General features: G+C 44.8%; 2 gene segments (V, D, J or C); both read left to right on the plus strand.

Moving 5' to 3' along the window:
* Positions 1 to 6,606: 6,606 nt before the first annotated feature.
* Positions 6,607 to 7,140, plus strand: LOC132807710 (igW heavy chain V region W26-like). The segment is given in 2 exon segments: positions 6,607 to 6,690; positions 6,813 to 7,140. Coding segments are annotated over 2 exon segments (357 nt in total).
* A 145-nt stretch (positions 7,141 to 7,285) lies between these two features.
* Positions 7,286 to 23,786, plus strand: LOC132807709 (Ig heavy chain C region-like). The segment is given in 7 exon segments: positions 7,286 to 8,389; positions 16,525 to 16,839; positions 18,072 to 18,371; positions 20,865 to 21,167; positions 21,257 to 21,574; positions 22,166 to 22,486; positions 23,275 to 23,786. Coding segments are annotated over 7 exon segments (2,004 nt in total).
* Positions 23,787 to 24,136: the final 350 nt, after the last annotated feature.

Consider the following 24,136-nt stretch of genomic DNA (forward strand, 5'->3'; position numbering starts at 1 on the left):
AACATCCCCCCCACACTCCTTCAATCCCATCAGTGAGTGAACATCCCCCCCACACTCCTTCAATCCCATCAGTGACTGAACATCTCCCCCACACTCCTTCAATCCCATCAGTGACTGAACATCTCCCCCACACTCCTTCAATCCCATCAGTGAGTGAACATCTCCCCCACACTCCTTCAATCCCATCAGTGACTGAACATCTCCCCCACACTCCTTCAATCCCATCAGTGAGTGAACAACCCCCCCACACTCCTTCAATCCCATCAGTGCCTGAACATCTCCCCCACACTCCTTCAATCCCATCAGTGCCTGAACATCCCCCCCACACTCCTTCAATCCCATCAGTGCCTGAACATCTCCCCCACACTCCTTCAATCCCATCAGTGACTGAACATCCCCCCCACACTCCTTCAATCCCATCAGTGACTGAACAACTCCCCCACACTCCTTCAATCCCATCAGTGACTGAACATCCCCCCCACACTCCTTCAATCCCATCAGTGACTGAACAACTCCCCCACACTCCTTCAATCCCATCAGTGCCTGAACATCCCCCCCACACTCCTTCAATCCCATCAGTGAGTGAACATCTCCCCCACACTCCTTCAATCCCATCAGTGACTGAACATCTCCCCCACACTCCTTCAATCCCATCAGTGACTGAACATCTCCCCCACACTCCTTCAATCCCATCAGTGACTGAACATCTCCCCCACACTCCTTCAATCCCATCAGTGACTGAACATCTCCCCCACACTCCTTCAATCCCATCAGTGAGTGAACAACTCCCCCACACTCCTTCAATCCCATCAGTGACTGAACATCTCCCCCACACTCCTTCAATCCCATCAGTGACTGAACATCTCCCCCACACTCCTTCAATCCCATCAGTGAGTGAACATCTCCCCCACACTCCTTCAATCCCATCAGTGACTGAACATCCCCCCCACACTCCTTCAATCCCATCAGTGAGTGAACATCTCCCCCACACTCCTTCAATCCCATCAGTGACTGAACATCTCCCCCACACTCCTTCAATCCCATCAGTGAGTGAACATCTCCCCCACACTCCTTCAATCCCATCAGTGACTGAACAACCCCCCCACACTCCTTCAATCCCATCGGTGACTGAACATCCCCCCCACACTCCTTCAATCCCATCAGTGCCTGAACATCTCCCCCACACTCCTTCAATCCCATCAGTGCCTGAACATCTCCCCCACACTCCTTCAATCCCATCAGTGCCTGAACATCTCCCCCACACTCCTTCAATCCCATCAGTGACTGAACATCTCCCCCACACTCCTTCAATCCCATCGGTGACTGAACAACCCCCCCACACTCCTTCAATCCCATCAGTGACTGAACATCTCCCCCACACTCCTTCAATCCCATCAGTGACTGAACATCCCCCCACACTCCTTCAATCCCATCAGTGAGTGAACATCTCCCCCACACTCCTTCAATCCCATCAGTGACTGAACATCTCCCCCACACTCCTTCAATCCCATCAGTGACTGAACATCTCCCCCACACTCCTTCAATCCCATCAGTGACTGAACATCTCCCCCACACTCCTTCAATCCCATCAGTGACTGAACATCTCCCCCACACTCCTTCAATCCCATCAGTGACTGAACATCCCCCCCACACTCCTTCAATCCCATCAGTGAGTGAACAACTCCCCCACACTCCTTCAATCCCATCAGTGCCTGAACATCTCCCCCACACTCCTTCAATCCCATCAGTGACTGAACATCCCCCCCACACTCCTTCAATCCCATCAGTGACTGAACATCCCCCCCACACTCCTTCAATCCCATCAGTGACTGAACAACCCCCCACACTCCTTCAATCCCATCAGTGCCTGAACAACACCCCCACACTCCTTCAATCCCATCAGTGAGTGAACATCTCCCCCACACTCCTTCAATCCCATCAGTGACTGAACATCCCCCCCACACTCCTTCAATCCCATCAGTGACTGAACAACCCCCCCACACTCCTTCAATCCCATCAGTGACTGAACATCCCCCCCACACTCCTTCAATCCCATCGGTGACTGAACATCTCCCCCACACTCCTTCAATCCCATCAGTGACTGAACATCCCCCCCACACTCCTTCAATCCCATCGGTGACTGAACATCCCCCCCACACTCCTTCAATCCCATCAGTGAGTGAACATCTCCCCCACACTCCTTCAATCCCATCAGTGACTGAACATCCCCCCCACACTCCTTCAATCCCATCAGTGACTGAACAACCCCCCACACTCCTTCAATCCCATCAGTGCCTGAACAACACCCCCACACTCCTTCAATCCCATCAGTGACTGAACATCTCCCCCACACTCCTTCAATCCCATCAGTGACTGAACATCCCCCCCACACTCCTTCAATCCCATCGGTGACTGAACATCCCCCCCACACTCCTTCAATCCCATCAGTGAGTGAACATCTCCCCCACACTCCTTCAATCCCATCAGTGACTGAACATCCCCCCCACACTCCTTCAATCCCATCAGTGACTGAACAACCCCCCACACTCCTTCAATCCCATCAGTGCCTGAACAACACCCCCACACTCCTTCAATCCCATCAGTGACTGAACATCTCCCCCCACACTCCTTCAATCCCATCAGTGACTGAACATCCCCCCCACACTCCTTCAATCCCATCAGTGACTGAACATCTCCCCCACACTCCTTCAATCCCATCAGTGACTGAACATCTCCCCCACACTCCTTCAATCCCATCAGTGACTGAACATCTCCCCCACACTCCTTCAATCCCATCAGTGACTGAACATCTCCCCCACACTCCTTCAATCCCATCAGTGCCTGAACATCTCCCCACACTCCTTCAATCCCTGAGTCAGTCACGGTCAGTGTGGCCTTGGTGAGCCCAGGGCCAGGTTTCACAACAGGGTCTTACTGAGTGAGGTCTGAGGGGGAAACAGTGAAGGAGAAAACAGGAGGGAAAACACAGTGGGGGGGACATTCAAGGCTGGACAATGTTCTCAGCTCAGAAACAATTTGCTGCATGTGGAGCTGACACAGTCAGCGAAACATTTCGAGTGCGGTTTCCATCAATCATTGCTGAGATTACTTTTGGGTGTGTAACACTGTTTGCTGTTGATAAGGACATGGTCTAAAAAGCCATTTCCGTTGTTGATCTTGAGTGTAGCAGTGGGCCGGTTCTGTGAGCAACCCACTGACCTGTGTTGGGTGGGTGTTGGGGTTGGGGTTGGGGTTTTGGGCTATGGTGGAGGGGGTGGTCAGTAAAAAGTAGATGATCGCTCTGGCCTCATCCACTGCTCAGCTCTCCAAATCAGAAACAATGACTGGCCATTCAGCTGTGAAGCTGTAATTGTGAATGTTCACCTTCGTGATTACGCCGAAGTAAAGACACATATTTTGTATATATTGATCGAGATAAAAATAAACAAGTCCACATGTTGTGAATTCATTCTTGGATGTAAATATACATTAGTAAATACATAGAAAGGACAAGACAGGGATAATGACAGACAGAGTGATTCACTCATACTGTTTCCTGCTACAAGGTCAGTCCTAATAGTTCAGACAGTGTTACTGGTGAGGGTGATACAGATACACTCAGTACTGTTAGTGATGCCAGTACAGTATTTATACTTCAGACAGTGTTATTAGTGAGGGTAACAATGTGGTGAGGATACAGAGTCAGTCAGTGCTGTTCCTGATACGGGTACAGTACAAATATTCTAGACTGTGTTACTGGTGGAGTTTGCACATTCTCCCCGTGTCAGTGTGTTTCCTCTGGGTGCTCCGGTTTCCTCCCACAGTCCAAAAATGTGCAGGTTAGGTGAATTGGCCATGCTAAATTGCCCGTAGTGTTAGGTGCAGAGGTAAATGTAGGGGAATGGGTCTGGGTGGGTGCGCTTCGGTGGGTCGGTGTGGACTTGTTGGGCTGAAAGGCCTGTTTCCACACTGTAAGTAATCTAATCTAATTGGTGTCAGTGAATTATTTAGATATCTGTTTGTGTTATTGAAGCAGGACATTCACTGAAACACTTTGCGGTATTACAATGGTACATGCTCTCCCGCCAATGGGAACAGACTATTGATGTTCACCTTGCTTATTTGGTCATTGTTATTTGATCATTGTTATTTGAGCATTATCACATATTCTTCATTACAATCCAAATCTGCCAATAGATTTCCTTTTAGACTCAGTGTCAGCAATTCTCCCAGTTCACGCTGCTGCTGCTGCTACATCCCTCATCATAGATTCTGACACTAAGCTGCATTAATCTCTCCAACACAACTTCACTGCACATTATAATATCCCCAAGTTCCCCATTTTCACCCAGATCTTTGATCCTTTCCTCCATCTGGAATGCTTTTTTGGGGTCTTCTTTCATGCCTCTGTCCATTCCTCATTCCCCGTTGGGATTTCCTCTGTTTCAGTCTCTCAGGGACCCATGTTTACTCTCATTAATTTCTTCCTTCTTACATCCTTCACAAGCTTCCACAATCTCATTCTGTCTGTTCCTGATTTATTCCGTCAGTTTTCTTTTTCTTTATCAAAGATTCGGTGACCTTCACCTGAATTCTAATAGCCACCCAATCTTTAGGTTTACTATTCTCTCTGCTATTATAATGAATTCCTATGTCCTCACATCACTGGCTCACTCACCAGAGAGAATACTTACCCGATCCTCCTGAAACCTCTCACCAGCTATTAGGTTAGATTTTAACCGACTCTATTCCAGCAACTTGTACTTAAATAGCATCTTCGAGATTGACAAATGTTCTAAGGCACTGCATGGGAGGGATACAAAATGTAAACTAACCCCAGGCATCAGTTGGGAGATATCAGATAGATGACCAAAGGGTTGGTCAAACAGTTGTGTTTTAAAGAGAATCTTAAAGGAGGAGGCAGGGGTGGAGAGGAGGGAGGGGTGGAGAGGAGGAAGGAGATTCCAAAGTATCAAATCCAAACATTTCCTCTTCATCATAACTGAAGGCCCTCATTTCTGGTTACCCTCCCCTGATCCCTGCCTGTGATAGTCACCATTTCCCCAGGGTGCAGTGCCTCGAGCTGTATTTCCTACATCATTGACCTGCCTGTCTGACTGAGCAGCTGTCAGGTTCCAAACTCCCGATTGCCCCTATTAGTGTCTGTGTTCTGTCCCTGAAAGCTCAGCATCATCAGATCTGCCTCTCACAAACTGTCGGAAATCACAAAGGGATTATTTTAATGGCATGGGCTGAGGGGTGTTACCCTTTGCCCAGAAATGTAACACTTTATTGTCTCGATCCCAGGAAAGACAATTTGTGATTATTGTTCTATATTTTATTACTTGGTCATGGAATGTGGGCATCATCAGCTGGACTATTGTTCATATGCAAAAATGCCCTTGAGAAAGTGCGGTGATCTGTCTATTTGACCTGCTGCAGTCCTGAGGGTGCAGTTGAAACTAATAGGAAGAGAATTCCAGCATTTTAACTCAGTGATGATGCAGGGACAGTGATGTCCTTCCAACTCAGGATGGTGTGTGAGTTGTGGGGGAACTTGCAGGTGATGGTGATCCCATACAGAAGCTGTCTTTGTCCTTCCATGTGGTAGGGGTCATGGGTTTGGAAGGGGCTGTTGAATGAGCCATGGTGAATTGATGTGAATGGTACAAACTGCTACCATTGTGGAGGTGTTGAATATTAATGGTGGTGGATAGATGCTGAACAACCCAGCTGCTTTGTCCTGAATGGTGCCAAACTTCATCAGGGAGTTATCTGTACACTGACTGGTGTCTCTCAGGGAGATATCTGTACACTGACTGGTGTCTCTCAGTGCCACCTCTCTCTCTCAGGGAGAGATCTGTACACAAACTGGTGTCTCTCAGTTCCATCTCTTTCTCTCTCAGGGAGATATCTGTACACTGACTGGTGTCTCTCAGTCCCCTCTCTCTCTCAGGGGGATATCTGTACACAAACTGGTGTCTCTCAGTCCCCTCTCTCTCTCCTTCCGTGAGATATCTGTACACTGACTGGTGTCCCTCAGTCCTCTCTCTCTCTCTCAGGGAGATATCTGTACACTGACTGGTGTCCCTCAGTCCTCTCTCTCTCTCTCAGGGAGATATCTGTACACTGACTGGTGTCCCTCAATCCTCTCTCTCTCAAGGAGATATCTGTACACCGACTGATGTCTCTCAGTCCCCTCTCTCTCAGGGAGATATCTGTACACTGACTGGTGTCCCTCAGTCCTCTCTCTCTCTCTCAGGGAGATATCTGTACACTGACTGGTGTCCCTCAATCCTCTCTCTCTCTCTCAAGGAGATATCTGTACACCGACTGATGTCTCTCAGTCCCCTCTCTCTCAGGGAGATATCTGTACACTGACTGTGTACAGAGTGTGACAGGATCTTTAACCTGATTATTGCTGCGGATCTGTAGCCTGTTGGAGTGAATTGAAATCTCTGCTGGAGGCGGGGACAGGAAGCTCTGTTTCTGGTTTCAGTGGGTGGAGCTGCTGGGGAAGTTGGTGAACCCTCACTCACTTCACTCCCCTATTTAAACAGCACTGACTCTAGCTCCAGACAAAGGTGCTGCTGAAGCAGCCGGATTTCTGGAGTGTCTGACTCTGTCTCTGCTTCCACACGGCGATGGGGATTACTCCTTATCTCTGTGTCCTCCTGCTCTGTCTGACAGGTGAGAGTTCCTGGGGCTTTCTCCCCACACAGTGAGGCTGCTTCTTCCCAGATTCTGGGACTCTCTGTTTATCTGACCGGTTTATTAAAGTGAACTCTCTTCTGTTTCTCTTTTATTCACAGGTATCCGCTCTCAGATCGTGCTGACACAGCCTGAGTCAGTTGTGAAAAAGCCGGGGGAGTCTGTCAGACTGACCTGTACAGTGAGTGGATTCAGCCTCAGCAGCTACTACGTGTCCTGGGTGAGACAGGTCCCTGGGAAAGGGCTGGAATGGTTACTTGCTTACAGACAAGGATCTAGCACTTACTACGCACCCGGAGTTAAGGGTCGAATCACGTTTTCAATCGAATCTTCGACAAAAACCTACATTGAGATTCCGAATCTGAGAGTGGACGACACCGCCATGTATTACTGTGCCAGATGGTCACAGTGAGACGAAATGGGGCTGGACTGGTACAAAAACTCACTGAGAGAATCTACAGTCAGTGGAATCAGTAAAACGGGGGAGTTATTACACACACACCCCTCAGTTACCAGCACTGCTTCATTCCCATCCTGACTGTGTTGGGATTTGCTGGTCCTGGGAATGGGGAAATGGGATTATTCACTGCTAATTCCTGGCACTGGCGATACGATGGGAAAAGGAGCTCGGGACATGAACAAAGATCTCTCTGGACTGAAACAGGAGAGGGCAGTCCCTGGGCAGGGAGAATCAGAGCAGCATTACTCACTTGGAGCAGTGTCAGTGTGATCGGGTTAAATGTGAAGTGACTGGACTCAGTGTCAGGGAAAGGGGAGGAGGTTCAGGTATGGCTCCCTATCACAGTGTCTATATATAACTGGGTGGCACAGTGAGAGAGATGGGGGCTCTCCCCATTCAAAAACCTGTCACTGGAAATCTATTTAAACTGCTCTCTCCGGGTGCTATCACTGGCTTTACTTCCTGAGCTGTGGATATAAATCAGATCCAATTCAATAATCTGGGTGTGGGAACAACTTTCTGTGAAGATATCATTTGAAAGATGGAAGGAGCAGTGAGGAACAGAGAGAGGATGATGGAGAATGAAAACTCCTTGTGGATTCCCCAAGTTCCCATACGGCCCTGAAAACCCCCGGCATTGACTCCTGGAGTGTGGGAGACACTTGGATACAGACTGGGGAGTTCATGAAGCTACCGCCCACTTGTTTGGGACATTTGATTTTGGGTTGGATCCTGTAGCTGTGGTTTCTGAGCCCGGCTGAAACACTGTGATGGATATACTACCACAGCAGCACAAAGCCTGACACAAACTGTCCCGCTCCTAATGACTGTGTGTATCCATGGATTTCACATTCCTGTTTCCCAGAGTGAAATATCTAAACACTGACTGGGATTGTCAGGGAAAATGTCGATTCCTGGGAGAAAACAAGACAAAAAAGAGGCGATTCTTTTTATGGATAACTTGCAGGAGCTGGTGTACCACAGACAGGAAAACTGTAAAAACACCTCATTTACAGATACATTTGAGACAGGATTAGGATGGAATTTCAGATGAAAATACAGGAAGTTGCTGCTCCGGGTTAAAACACAGTTTATGTTTAATTCCCTGGGGATTATTATATATCGAGCTTCGGGTCAGTTATTGTATTGGGTGAATGAAGAGACAGAGCACAGTGCTCAGGTACTGGGGGAGCGGGACCTTCCTGGAAGTGACTTCAGGTAAGACAAACTTCTCAATTCTACTGTTTTCTACAATTTATTGTATTTAATTTGTGTTTAGTGAATTTGATAATTCAGTAAAATCAGTCAGATATTTTGGACAATTACATGATTCCATCCCAGAGAGGTGAATTCCTGCAGAGTCAAGAATATACCCAGTAACTGGAGCTGAAACCTGAGACTAGATTTATTCTCAATAGTTAACATTAAACCTCAGAAAATCTAATAAAGGTTCTGGGATCTGTTTAACATGCTCAGCTTGATCCAGGTTACATTATTCAGGATACTTGCTGTATTGGGCTAGGTTTAATGATTTTCAACTGTTGGATATTTGGAGGCAGGTTGGGATTTTGTTATAATCGGAGTTAAAAGACAGGATCCAATTCTGTTGTGATGTAAAATTGGTGTGACAGTCTTTTACATTTTTGGTTTTTTTATAGTTCATACCTTGTTGAACAGTTTTAAAAGTGTTAAACTCCAGATTTCACTTGATAATTTTGCGAACGGAGAGAAATGATTTGGACATTTCCAGACAGACGGCAAACAGGCTGTGGGTGTGGAATGAAGTTGTGTCTGATTGAGACAGGATTTAGGGTGTGCTTCGACATGAATGGTTTAATTATCTGTGAGATTTTAAATCCTCTCTCACTCTGAAATCTCTAACTGGACCCATGCTGAAAGGTTGAGAACAGAAGAGTTTCTGGTTGAAATCGTTCTTGGACAATAAGAGCATGGAATTGATTATTTTTAAATTCATGGATATCATATTTTTCTCTTCACTGTTACAAAGTTTACAATCATTGGATTAAAACTTTTGACAAGGAACCTTCACCCTAATATATGAACTGGACAGTGATTAAATCTCACCGTGAGTCTAAGTCCAAAGGGCAGGAATATGATTTCTTATTACAGTGTCAGTGGAACAAGGTTATTGATATTCAGCCAGTTCTGACCACTGCTCCTTTTAGTGGAGACTGTCCCTCAAATGGAAGTCAGGCTTATGGGAAAGGAAGGGGATGATCCCTTTTCAGGGACAGGTTTATATCCACTCGAGATCAAGGAGCTTGAATTGATATTTCACAACTTTCCTGCGGGACAAGAGTTTTGTGAAGGAAACTGATTCTATCATTATTCCTGAGCACTATGATATTCTCCTGTGTGCTTTTTACAATGAGTTTTCTTCATTCTTTTAAAATGAATTTATTTTAATAACATCCTTAACTAAATTAACAGGAAGGACAATGATGATTTCAACATGTCTCCCTGAGAACATTTAACTAGAAAGTTGAATTTTACAAAAAGCACACAGTAAAGTTTCATTTCACCTCCTCTATCTCTCTGGATTCACTGGGAGAGAAATTCCTCCCGGGGAGTGAGACAAAACAGGCAGTTTCCGACTTGCCATTCCTCCTGCCCAGTGCCTGATCCTGAATTTCAGGGACTGACCTGGAATTGAATGCCAGGCACTGTGTGAAACAGGCAGGCGATCTGAATACCCCAGTTTTCCCTCACCTTCCCAGAAGGAATTTCTTGGCTGCAGTGTAGATTGTATGTGGGAACATCCCTGATCACAAACACTGAGTGAGGGGTCAGTTTAACTGGAGTGAAACACTGCGGCCTGTGTAATTCCCATTCTTCCTCCCCAGGAAAATACAAAACGCTGGAAAAATATTTCTTGTACTTGGATAATTTTAGATATGTTTCTGCAGTTGTCGTTGTTCAACCTCTTGTCTGAATTTACTCACTGGGTGTGCTCTACCTCCTTTCTCATCTTTCTTTTGGTATTCCACTACCCTTTCTTCCTTTGTTGTCAGTTCCTTCCCTTTTCTTTGGTCTCTAGTTCTCTTCTTCTCCCGCTTTCACCCCGTGACCTTTACCTTTCTCCTCTCTCTCTCTCCCTCTGTGACCTACAATGCCAATAGAACAGTGCCCCGCCCCATCAATGGGGTTAAAGCTGGAACATTCTGGAAAGGTGTTGAAAGGATCAGTTCAGTGTGAGGGGGGTGAGGTCTGCAGTAGGATGTTGATGCTGAACTGTAATATACTGGATGAGGCCCAGTACACTGTATGGTGTGAGATCCCGTCAGCATTGAACAGACATTTCAAATCTCTCAGCATTCATTATTGAGGATCTTGGAGCTTTTAATCTGATTGGCTCAGTGGTGGGAAAAGGTGTTTAAAATTCTCAATGACAGTGAGAAAGTGGATGGAGGATATAAAGGTAAAAGGGAATAAATTAAAAGCAAACCTCTCACTGACACAGTCCAGTCAGTCTGATGGTGGAGCTGAGGAAATGTTTAGAGTTAGTAATTCAGGATAAAATTTAAGGCAACCTCATTTACTCAGGCATTCCTGTGATCTGTTATATTCTGGCTGAAAGGACAGAAGAATCAGATTCTATTGTAAAGATCAACATCAGATTAATATTGAAAGGAAAACATTTGACAGCTCTCTGGGACAGTAACAAGGGGGTGGGATGGAGTGGAGCCACCATACACTGATACACGCAGCATAGACAGAGGGGTGCCAGTGGATGTGGCATCTGGATTTTCAGAAAATGTTTGAGAGCATTTTGGAAAGGCCAATCAGGGCAGGACTTATCCACTTAATGGTAAGGTCCTGGGGAAAGAGACCTTGGGGTGCAGGTTAAGAGCTCCTTTAAAGTAGAGTTGAAAGTAGGTAAAATAGTGAAGAAGGCAATTGGTGAAAGCATCCAGTTTTGGAGTTGAGAGGTCATGTTGCGGCTGTACAGGACATTGGTTAGGCCAGTTGTGGAATACTGTGCGCAATTCTGGTCTCTCTCCTATCAGAAGGATGTTGTGAAATTTGATTAAGTTCAGAAAAAATTTACAAGGATATTGCCAAGGTTGAAGGATTTGATCTATAGGGAGAGGCTGAATAGGCTGGGGCTGGTTTCCCCGGAGTGTCAGAGACCAGATTAGTTTAGGATATCTGGTCGACATGAACGAGTTGGTCTGTTTCTGTGCGGTACATCTCTGTGACTCTATGCCTTTAAATTCCCACACTGGGGATAATAAATTAGAGTTGGGGGAATATATAAGTCTGGATGGAGAATCAGTGACTAGACAGAAGCAGGGAGTTGGAATGAATGGATCATTCTCAGGATAGCAGGCTGTAACAGGTGGGATAGTACAAGGGTCAATGCTCGCTCCACAAATGCTCACAATCCGTATAAATGACATGGATGTGGGGACCAATGGGGATGTTTATAAATTTGCTGAAAATGTGTTGCTGGTCAAAGCACAACAGGCCAGGCAGCATCTCAGGAATAGAGAATTCGACGTTTCGAGCATAGCATTCCTGATGAAGGGCATATGCTCGAAACGTCGAATTCTCTATTCCTGAGATGCTGCCTGGCCTGCTGTGCTTTGACCAGCAACACATTTTCAGCTGTGATCTCCAGCATCTGCAGACCTCATTTTTTACTAGAACATGTTTATAAATTTGCTGATAACATCACACTGGCTGGGAACATTATTTGTGAGGAGGGTGCAAACAGGTTTCAGGAAGATTTGGACTGGCTCTGTGAATGGGCTAGAATTGGGCTTATCGAATATATTATACAGAAGTCTGAATTTATTCACTTTGACAGGAAAAAACAGAAAGTCTGATTTGGAAGTGCGAGTGTCCAAAGGGATCTGGGTCCTTGTTCATGAGTCACTCAAACCTAGCAGGTGGGTGCCACAATTACTGAAGAAAACAAACAGGACGTTGGCATTAATTACATGGGGATATGAGTACACAAGGAAAGGTGCCTTACTGCAGTTGTATAGGGTCTTGGTGAGACCACACCTAGAACATTGTGTACAGTTTTGGTCTCCTTATCCAAGAACAGATATACTTGCTGTACAGGCAGTGCAATGGTTGTTTCCCAGAATAATCCGTGGCAGGGTTGTTTACTGAAGAGGGATTGAGGAAACTGTAAACCGTGTCTGTATTCTTTGGCGTTTTGAAGAGTGAGTGGTGATCTGACTGAATATACAAAATTCTTACAGGGGCTGATGTGAACAGGATGTTTCCCTTCGCTGGCGATTAGAGCTGGGGGAACCAAAAATCTTAGGATGAGAGGCAGGCCATTTCTAATTGAGATGAGGAGGAACTACCTCTTTCAGAGGATGGTGAATCTTTTGGAATTCTCTTCCCAGAGGGCTGTGGAAGTACAATCATTGATCAGGTTCAAGACAGAAACCAGTATGGATCTGGAGACTGATGACATTACGGGAGATGGAGATAAAGCAGGAGAATGGAATTGAGGGGATGGTCAGCCATGATCTAGAATGGCAGGTCAGGCTTGAGAGGCTGAGTGGCCCACTCCTGTTCCTAAGTTCCTGGGTGTGACTGACACACAATGAAAGGATTGACAGGCCACCGGGTGTCTTCTCTCTTGGATGGAGAAGGCTGAGGGGTGACGAAATCAAGATTGTTAATGTTCTGAAAGGTTTTGATTAAATGGAGTAGAAGGAGAATGTTTCACCTTGTGGGGACAATCTAAGACAGAGTAGACCATTCAGCCCATTGATCCTGCTCCACCATTCAATGAGAACATGATGATCTGATCATCCTCCACTCCATTTTCCTACCTTTTCCCATAACCCTTGATCGTCTTCCTGACTAAAAATCTGTCGATGCCAATATTGACTGTACTTAATGACAGAGCCTTGACAGTCCTTTGCAGGAAAACATTTCACAGATTCACTACCTTCTTGGCGGCATCGTGGCTCAGTGGTTAGCACTGCAGTCTCACAGCGCCAGGGACCCGGGTTCGATTTCATTCTTGGGCAACTGTCTGTGTGGAGTTTGCACATTCTCCCCATGTCTGCTTGGGTTTCCTCCGGGTGCTCCAGTTTCCTCCCACAATCCAAAGATGTGCAGGTCAGGTGGATTGGCAAATTTCCCATAGTATTAGGCACATAGTCAGAGGGAAATGAGTCTGGGTGGGTTACTCTTCGGACGGTCGGTGTGCACTTGTTGGGTCAAATGGCCTGTTTCTACACTGCAGGGAATTTAATCTATGAGATGAAATTTCTCCTCAACTCTGACTTAAACAACATCACTAGAGGCTATCAGTATAAGACTGTTCCCAAGGAATCCAATTGGAACCTCTTTAGCTGAAGAGTGGTGAGAATGTAAAATTGTTAAAGGATAGAGTAGTTGAAGTGAAGAGTGGAGATGGATTTAAAGCTAGACAAGGCTGTGAGGAGAAAGGAAATGGATGGTTATGATGGCTTAGATGAGGAAATATGACAGAACTGATTAGAATCCCATCCAACCCCCTCAACATCTGCTCCCTCCACCCTCAATGCTTACTGACAGCAGTGTGGACTATCTACTGCAACAACTCACTAAGGTTCCTTCAACAGCACCTTCCAAACCCACAACCACTACCATCTAGAAGGGCAACCGCAGCAAATACTTAGGAACATCTCCACCTACATATTCCCTTCCAATCCACACAGCATCTCAACCTGGAGCTATATTATTGGATCTTTACTGTCACTGGCCTCAAATGCTGCAACACCTTTTCAAACACGCATGGGTGTCCATGCTTAAATGGTCAGCAGGGGTTCAAAAAACATCTCACCATCATGTTCTCTGGGGCAATCAGGGATAGGTAATTAATGCTGCCTCAGACAGTGACCCCTCACTCCAGGAATGAATACAATAAAAGGAGGTTTGAGTGGACCAGAAATACCAGCATGGACCGGTTGGGCTGAATGGACACATTCTGAGCTGCATATTCTGTCTAGGTATCAAAGCTCCTTTATTATATTAGCCAATACTCGTTGTCATGTGTTCAAAGTAGATGCGAAGGAAATAACTTGTATTTATATTGCACATTCCATGAGTTCAGGACGTACCTGAGCAGTGCAGAGCTTTTGAGTAGATTTGAAGTGCTGTCAGTTTTGGGCAGCAGTGAATACGTCATTAAACCAAAACCCCAAGACCAATCAGATACTGACCAGTTTTTAATGATATTGGAGGGGGGATAAATACTGGATGACACTTTGAGAAGTCAGTTTAGTGTCTGAACTAAAAGACCAGCCCCTCCAACAGTGTAGCACTCCCTCAGTAATATCAACCTCGATTTTATGTTCCAAGAATCCGCTTAAACCCTCAACCTTCAGGTTTAAAGTGAGACTGCGACCACTGAGCCACTTCTGAGTGCCAAAAGGGAACATTAACCAACTCAACTCTTCCAAAGAAAATAACACCAGGCTGCTTAATCTCCCCACACACACCCCCGCCCCCCATTTCATTTCCTAAAACTCTGAACCGTCCTGGATCTGTTGCACCTTGAACTCTCGTGGACCAGAGAGTCCTTTGCCTCTGGCTGAGTCAGAATTCCACACAGGCCTGACATGAGGTATCACCGAGGATACATTGAGGGTGAATTTGGTCTTGGCTGTAGAACACATCAGGTTACAGTGAATCATCTGTGTGTTTTACAGCTGCTCAGATTTTCAATCCCATTGAGAACAGTCAGATAGAGACCAGGGCAGATTATAACCTGGGGTGAGATTCACGCTCACCAGAATCACTCAAGGCCAGGTTCATCCCGAATACCATTTGATAAATTCCAGCTGTCTGCAGCCGAAACAGTTACGCTCATCATTCTCCTCATTACTGCTGTACTTCAGCACAATGCTGACAGTCTCAGGAATTTATCAAAGTTATCCCCATATCCATCTCCTGACCACCACTTCCCAACACTGTTTGACCCACTGATCCATCATGAACTCCACTTACTGCCCACTGGTTGCGGGTTGTGAAAGACTGTCACCTGGAAATGATGTTGACTGATATGATCCTGTCACCCATACTGGAAAAGCTCAGCAGCTCCCTCAGCATCTGTGGAGACAGAAATAGAATTAATCCTCAGATTTCTGAGACCGCAGCCGATTGATTTAATTTCATCGTTTTCACAAAGTGCTTTATATTGTGTCTTTGGTAAAACTTTCACAGCCAATGAACAACATTTGAAGTGCAGTGATCAGTGGAATGTAGAGAACACAGCAGCCAATATTTAGAAAAACTGCAATAAGGACACAAAATAATTAACCATTTTCAAACTGAGTGAATCAGATACAACATTGACTTCACACCCAAACAATATTCCAGTCCATTCAAGCCTGTGGGGTTGATGTCAATCTGCTGTTCTCCTGAATAATGCAAGATTCCTGCCTGATAATGTGGAGCGTCTCTGCTTTGTTCTCCAATTCCCAATTGTCCAATGTTTTCCCAAGGTAACCTCAATAATAATGTAATCTCTTACCCAGCACCAGCTCCCCCTTTCACTGACAATCACCAACTACACATTGGCTTTTACTGGTTGTTTATCTTGTTTCGTGCACATCCCAAAATCTTGCAGCATGCAAGCTCAGTCATTAGCTCAAGACAGCGATTCACAGATAGCTAGTTACTCTTGACATCGAGGGATATGGGGATAATATCAATATGGCATGGAAGGAGATGGAAAATCTGAAAGACTGAATCACAAGATTAACAGTCTGTGGTTGTACATATTTCTCTGGACAGTTGAAATATTGCCCTTCTTATCCTTGGCCTGTCCTAGTGTGACAGATTCTGTTCCATGAAGAACCTTAAGGGTTTGTATCACAATCTGTCAGCTTCTCCAGATTGTGTGATCTGGTGCCAGTCCATACAAATCAACAGCTTTAACCATCTCCATTTACCAGGGCAGGTTTTGAACTCATGGCCTGTTAGACAATATATTTCTTTGAGTCCTGAATCCTTTCTTGCCCATATTGCTATTGCCTTCAGGTTAGAAGTATCACTTGTTTAGAATCTATGGTATTCTAATCTCTCAATCAACTGTGTTTCCAGTTCAATTTCTCATCTAGAGGATGGTGGTTCAAACAGTGGAACACTCCAACAGTATCAACTCAACTCTGAAATGAGCTTGAACGCATGACCTTCTGGTTTTGATGTGACCATGAGACCAACTGAGCCGCAGCTGATCTATAAATGTGTAAACTCTCTGTGTAACAGCGTAATTGTTTTCAGAAATAGCCGGTTGTAGCTTTAACACAATCTCTCCAGTTTCATTTAATTGCCATGAATTTATTTACTGGGTCTATCTATTTCTGTTTCAGATGTCCAGATCAAACCTTCAGTTTATGCTTCCAGTACTTACTGTGAGACAAGCTCCAACCAAGATGAGATCAGCCTCCTCTGTCTAGTCAAGGATTTTCAGCCCAAGAGCATCGATCAGACATGGTCCAGTGACAATGGAATGATCACAACTGGAGTCATGAACTATCCAGCAGTCTTGGGGCAAAATATGACGTACACAATGAGCAGTGTGATCAAAGTCTCTGCAAGAGATTGGAATGCCAACAAGGTCTACCATTGCAAAGCGGGTTACAAGTCAAATGAAATGGTGACAGCCGAGCTCAAAAAGCCTACACGTTAGTACAAGAGCTTACGTACCATTCTAAACTGTACTAGGATCAGGGGATGAAGTTGGAAAGGAACCTTCAGCAACCAGTGAAGGAGGTTTCTGCCCTAAAGCCCACAAATGAATTCTTGTAGCCACATACTCTATCCTGGCTTCCTGGCTTAACAGCAGTGCTGCTGGCAGCTAAATAAAGACCCATGAGAAATCACCCCAAACTGCCCAAGGCAGGGCAACAATGTCATTGCCTGTGATGCCACAATCCCAACATTTAGTCCGGCTCAAGTCAGTGAAACTGAATATCGGGACTGGGGCAAGGGGGGGAGGGGTGGAGTGGTGGGGTTGTACCACACAGGAAACAAATCCCATAACTTTGTCCACTCTCTGATCCAGCTCCAACATTAGAGCCTCACACCCACCCTTTAACATATCACCAACAAGATCCTGATTTAGAAAATCCGACAGGAAAGGAGGTCATTTAGCCCAATAAATCTGTGCCTGCATTATCAAAGATGCAAAATTGTTTCCCTGCTCTGCTCTTTATCCACAGGCCTCCCAATGTTTTGTATTCTCAATAATAATCCATTTCTCTTTCGGAAAATACAGTTGAATCTGCTTCACCAGCCCCTTTCAGGGAAAATTCAAACAAATTGTTACGTTTCCAAAGGAAAACATCCTCATGCCAACCTGGGTTTATTGTATCACTTATTATGAGTGATCTCCCTGGGAATGGAAACAATTCCTCTCCATCCTTTACTGGTTGTTTACCTGATTTCACACACACTCCCAAAATCTTGCAGTGTGGAAGCTCAGTCATTCAGATCAAAATAGAGATTCATAGATTTTGAGATACTTTTGACATCAAGGGATATCTAGATAATATGAGTATGGCATTGAAGGAGCTGCCGAGGCATGGCACATGAACAGGGGGAGGCCAGTCAGCTCCTGGAGACTGCTCCACCATTTCATTAGATCATGGGTGACCTCCACCTCAACTTCCAGTTACCTGCCTTTGCTCCAGATCCCAGTAAAATGTGATGCTCCACTTGGGAGACTGTAGGTATGCTGCTAGCACTCTCTAACCCAGCTCACTTCACATTCATGGTCATTCTCATCAGGCTGTTTATTCCCAAGTGAATCAAAATCAATATTGAAGGCACTGGCATTGTGGTGGTTTCTTTCGATGTTGGGGGATGTCTGTTTCCAAAACAATCACATCGTCTGAAATATTGTATCTTTCCGCAGCTCCCCACGTCTTCTCTGTTGTTCCATCTCCGGAGGTTGTCTACAATCAAACTACTGCTGCCCTGGGGTGCATGCTATCTGGATTCTATCCTGACAGTGTACAGGTTTCCTGGTTTAAAGCTGGAGTGCTCCAGTCAGGTACCAAACTCCCTTCCAAAAAGGGAAAAGGCAATATGTTTGAAACAGTCTCTTATCTGACTGTCCAGGTGGCAGATTGGAAGAAAGGGGATAACTACACTTGTGAAGTGACCCATGAGGCTACAAGCTTCAATATCAGGATCAACATGTCGTACCAAAAGGGTAAGTAGACTCTGACGGGGAGAAAGAATACCCTGTTAGAAACTCAACCTCCTATTGATGGAATGCCTGAACACTTATTCGCAATTTTTGAATTACTGTCCTTCATTGCAGGGAGAGGTGAGATGTTTAGTATTTTGATATTAAAGTCACATCTGAGTGGAGTATTGTAATGTAATGTATGAAACAGGAAGACCACCTGGGTGGGGTTGCCTGCCTATTAAAACCCTCATTCCATGTACTCAACGTGACTGCAGTAGAAAGAAAATCAGACGAGATATCAACTGGTCTCTGAAACCATCCACAGTCCAAACCACCTTCTGTTTCCTCCCACTGCTACCCAAGTGCTGTTTCATCACCGAAATCTTTCCAATGCTGAATTTGAATGAATTACCATGATTTGTGTCAGTGATCTCCTGAGGGAGCTTGTCCATGACATAGGGGAGGAGAGGTAAACATGTATAACATTTAAATTTGTATTTCTTCCAATTCCAGGTGAAAAGCCTCCACGTCACAGTTGTCCTCCTTGCTCTTGTTCTGAGTTTGTGCCAGTGCTGCTCTACCACACTAACCTTAATGTGACACTCAACAACGGTGAAAAGCACCAATATAACTGTGCCCAACAAAGGTGTCGAATAAAGTTGTGAGCTCATTGTGAATGGAATTGGCTGTTGAACTTTATTACAAGTTATCTGGCAGGTTCAAATCCCCAGCCCATGGAGTCTGTCAGAATGATAGTGTGAAGACTTTGAGAAGTGACAGCCCTGGTTAATGTTTCCCACTCCTTATTGAAATGGTCACTGTTTGGTGACCTGTACTGGTTTAGGTTGAAATGCCCTGATCTCACAGTTTGACCCTCACCACTTGGCTTTGACTCAAGTTGACAAGAATGTGATGATTATTTGTCACCCATGGGGGCCACCACCTTGATCTAATACAGTAGGATTTGGTCTCTTTCTTCAATGATGTTGGTCCTGAGGCAAGTTGGTAATTCAGGCCATAAGGACTTATCTGATGCCCTGTACAATCCGGTAGGTTTTGGGTAGAAACATTGGACAGTAAAATTGGAGAAGTTCCCTTCAATCCTGGATACTGACAATGGTCAATGAAAGGTACATGATGTTCACAAGGAATTCAAATTGACAAAGTTCTTTTTAATGTCTCCATGAGGGTATATGGAGTGAACTGCCCGTTACCCTGTGATTTCACCATTTTACAATGACATGGAGAGTGCTTCTGACCCTGTGAGGATTGATTGTGGGAGAGCAAACATTAAGACTTGGTCATTAATAGAATGATCAATGCTAATCTGGAAGGAAATTGCTCAACATCTTGCCTGAAAGGCAAGTGAGGGAGACAGAACATCTGAAGCTAATAACAGGCGTCACCCTGTCAGACACTGTCCTGAAAATCATCTCAAACTGCAGTGAAAGGAGTTGGTACACAATGTTCATGATTGGTTTTGACCAGGACACAGACAGAGTCATCATTCTCTCTGCAAGTATTAACTCAATATGATATCAACAGAGAACAATCAGTGTGGATCAAAGCAGATACCCCAGTTGTGGTTTGCACAGTGAATGTGTTTGTACACTGATTGGGTACAGAACACATGGGGTTCTGCAGGATATCTGAAGTGACAGTGATCCTATGACAGGCAACTAAGAAGAAGGACATATGACGAATTCAGCAAATCATTATCCTCCCAGTCTAATAGCTCTTGAATGAAATTAGAGAAGAAGAGGAACATAATATGTACAAATGATATCAACCTCCAACAAGAGAGGACTTTTATTAATTCCTATGACACACCGGGTTTACTGTTCCAATACAAAAATGAACCAACTTCCTTCAGGCATGATCATCAGTGATATGTTGCACTTACATATCCTCAAATGTGGTAAAACATTCCAAGCTGGTAAAAAGCCAGAGAGGAATTGGTACTGAGCCAAAAAATGGTGGAATTAGGATATGACCAAAAGTGAGGTGATTTTTAACAGTGTCTTGAAGTGGAAGAGAGATAGAGAGAGAACAGGTCACTGAGGGTTAGGCAGTGAGTTCCACAGATTCGGATCTGGCCACCAATGTTTGGACAAAGGGAACAGAGGATTCACACCCTGAGTTGTACAGAGTTTCCAGATTGTTATAGAGCTGAAGAAGATTACAGATAGAGGAAAGGCCAAGGCAATGGAACATTAGGATGAGAATCATAAAACTTCCAGTGCTGACCTGAATGAGAGGAAAAGTAAAGAACGATTTGCATTAATATATCGTTTTCACAACCACATGACATCATTAAGTGCTTCATAGCCAGTTAAGTATTTTAATGTGAAGTCACTCTTATAATGTGGAAAAAAACATGACAGCCAACCTGTACAGAATGACCCAGTGAGTGAATGATCATAATCAATGCAAAACTGTCTTAAGTAAAATTGTGAGGGTTACTGACAACAAACAAGAGCCATTCTTCTGAGGTTTTTCCTTTCTTATTCGCAGAAATGTCTATTTTTATCCGAAATCCTTCTATTGTGGAGATTTGGATCAATAAGACTGCTACTGTGGAGTGCACAGTGGTCTGTTCTGATCCAAGCCAGGTTCAGATCTCCTGGGAAGTGAGTGGTAAGAAGAGACATGAAGTGATTAAGACTCAGCGGCTAATACAAGAAGGAAGCTTACCCACGGTCATCAGTCAACTCCAAACCAGTGTTGAGGAGTGGGAGAGTGGGGTCGATTTTGTGTGCTCTGCCCAAAGTGCTTCCTCATCCTCACTGATGTCAAAGAAAATACGTGGAGTAAAAGGTAGGCAATCAGATCAGAACTTAAATGACTGAACTTGTAATCTCGTGAGAAATGATGAAATAGCTTTTTTATTTGCCCATCCGTTCCAGTTGAGCCAAAAAGTCCCAAGGTCAGACTGCTGCTTGTACCACCGCAAGACAGCAAGGATAAAAACACAATCACATTTGTGTGTGTGATCACCGAGTTCTACCCGGACCTCGTAAACGTCTCCTGGGAGAAAGACGGCACTCTGATCTCCTCCAACACCAGCGCTGGACTGACTGCTCTAGAACAGGCACTGACATTTCGTGTCAGGCATTACCTGACTGTGAGTGCAGAGGAGTGGAGGAAAGGCTCAGTTGTTGTCTGTACAGTGTTTCATCCCTCCTCCAATTCCACCATCAGTGCCAGACTGAAGAACATCGAAGGTAGGCTGTTGGGCGTAAATCCAACATAGAAATCACTTATCCTCACTGCTAAACTCTATTAGGACCACTCAAGTTCAACATGAACAATGTACATGTCATAGCCATAGTGGGTTTGTCAATATGTTCCAAAATACTTCACTGTTGATCAAATGTGTTTTTAGCAGTGCCAATGTAAGAAATATATGAACTGATTTCTGCACAATAAGGGCCCACAGACAGCAATATAATAATAACCAGAGAGGAGGGAGAGTGGCCACAGAGGAGACCTCCCTTTCTCTTGTCTGAACTTGCAGCCAGGAGATCTCTTTGGTATGTGTGTTGAGGGGCCTTATGTTTAATGTTTTGTGTAAAAGACGGCATGTCTGGCAGTGCAACATTCTGTAGGGTCTATTTCGGTGCTGTATGGCTCTTTGACCCTCTGACTGGTGTTTCCATTCACACAACAATGTCGCTGAGTCATAACTGCCCTCTGAAAGAGCTGAGGAAGGTATTAGTTGTATGTCTGGTGGTGAGCATGAATTGTCATCTTTGCAACTGGCACGCACATCCCACTGGGGAGTTAGGAATTAATAATTGTCATTCTCCTCCCAGATGAATGTTTGGATTCCAGAATCTCGGTCACCATAAGCAAGCCTCCATTTGAAGAGATCTGGAGGAACAGAACAGCAACCATTCTTTGTGAAGTACTTCACACTGATTTAGAGGGAGTCAGGGTAACCTGGAAAGTCGATGGAATCATGAGACAAGATGGAGTGAAGACCCAGGGTCCCAAGAAGGATGGACATAAAGAGATCATCTTCAGTAGACTTACAGTCCCTGCTACAGAGTGGGAGAGTGGGGTAGAGTGTATGTGTTTGGTGGAGGACAGAAGTTTACCAACGCCAGAGAAGAGGTCAATCAGGAAAGCCCAAGGTACGTGTGCATGGAACTATGCAGCTAATCTTAGCAAATGAAGTGATTTAATTCCAGAATGCTGAGCAGCCTAACACAGGTTGTCAGACTATGTTACAAGCCCAGCGATATGTGCAAGCCCCATCAAGAAACTGAACAGATGAAACCTGAAATCACCACAGCAGCCTTGGTGTGAATCACACTAGCTCCTAGGGAATGGATTGATGGCAATAGGAGAGACAGATAGGGATTAGCAGGATTTTCAACATTACCATCCCATCAATCCAATACTAGAGTGTAAGGGAGATTGGTCAGCCTGAGGTGGAGGCTGGATCTGAGCAAATCCACCTTGAGGAAAAGGAGAAAGAGCAGAGAGCACCACATGAGAATAATTCCTGAAACCTCCCTGTTGACCTCAGGAAGTGGTCCTCCATGGTTTATCTCAGAAACAGTACACTTTGAAAAGATGCCATTTGGTCTATCTTGTCACTGTCAGCTCTTTGAAATAACTCTTCAAATGATCCCATGAATCATCAGCTCCATCTCAGCAACCTTACCATTGTCTACTTTTCAATTTTATGTCCAATTCCCTGCTGAATGTTCCTCTTTAATTTGCTTCCACCCACTTTCACACTGTGCATTCCAAGTTAGCATAAAGAACAGAACAAATCAAATTCAGTTAATAACCCACCAGTTCATTTGCCATTCCTCTGAAAAGTCTGTTCTGACTCGCTTGTCACTGGAAACAGTTTCTCCATGTTTAATGCATGTGTAATATGAAGTCTAACCTCCATTTTCTCTGTTTACAGTTGATGTTAAGACTCACCCTCAAGTCTTTCTCCTGCTCCCTTCACCGGATGAGATGGAGACTGCTCACACTACAACCCTGGTTTGCCTGGTCACTGGATTCTCTCCCGCAGAGATCGACCTGGTTTGGATGGCCAATGATACCCTTCTGAAGACAGGGTTCATGCACCAGCCAGTGACCGAGGACGGCAGAGGTGGCTGGAATTCAGGCAGTCACTTGACGGTCTCTGCAGAGGAGTGGAACAGCGGCACCACGTACTCCTGTGTGGTGGGACACGAGTCAGTTACAACAAATGTGTTCAGAAGCATTAATAAATCTCACAGTAAAGCCAACCTGGTTAATGTCTCACTTGTTCTAACTGATAGCTATAACTCCTGTTCATAACATCTGCTGATTTATACAATCATCCATTTATATAATCCCTGTAAATGGATGGTTAACACAACCAGAAAACCGTTGTGAGCACTTTGAAACCTCTCTTCTGGTAGCAATGTGCTTCAAACATGAACAAATTCCAACATTGCTCAGAACTTGAGAGTAAAAATAAATCTTCAAATCAGCCAACATTGTTTTCTCCAAATACCTGAGATCCTCAGGTTTTTTGTGTGCTGCTCCTGAATATGTATGAAATATGTGTGAAACTCCGCAGAATGTTAATTGTATACCAATGTACTGATCAAATTTCATTAAACCTGACATGAAAAGTTTCAGTGTTAGTTTAGAGTGATCATTGTTTCTGGGTTTGGGAGAAAATAAATCAATAACTTGGGACATGAACTGTGGTGCATGCAGCATGTTCAGAGTGAAAGACATTTTTGAATCTTGACTTGACAAAGCTCTCCCACCCCATTGTGATTTCTTTG

This window comes from Hemiscyllium ocellatum (genome assembly GCF_020745735.1).
Source record: "Hemiscyllium ocellatum isolate sHemOce1 chromosome 27 unlocalized genomic scaffold, sHemOce1.pat.X.cur. SUPER_27_unloc_2, whole genome shotgun sequence".
Taxonomy (NCBI): Eukaryota; Metazoa; Chordata; class Chondrichthyes; order Orectolobiformes; family Hemiscylliidae; genus Hemiscyllium; species Hemiscyllium ocellatum.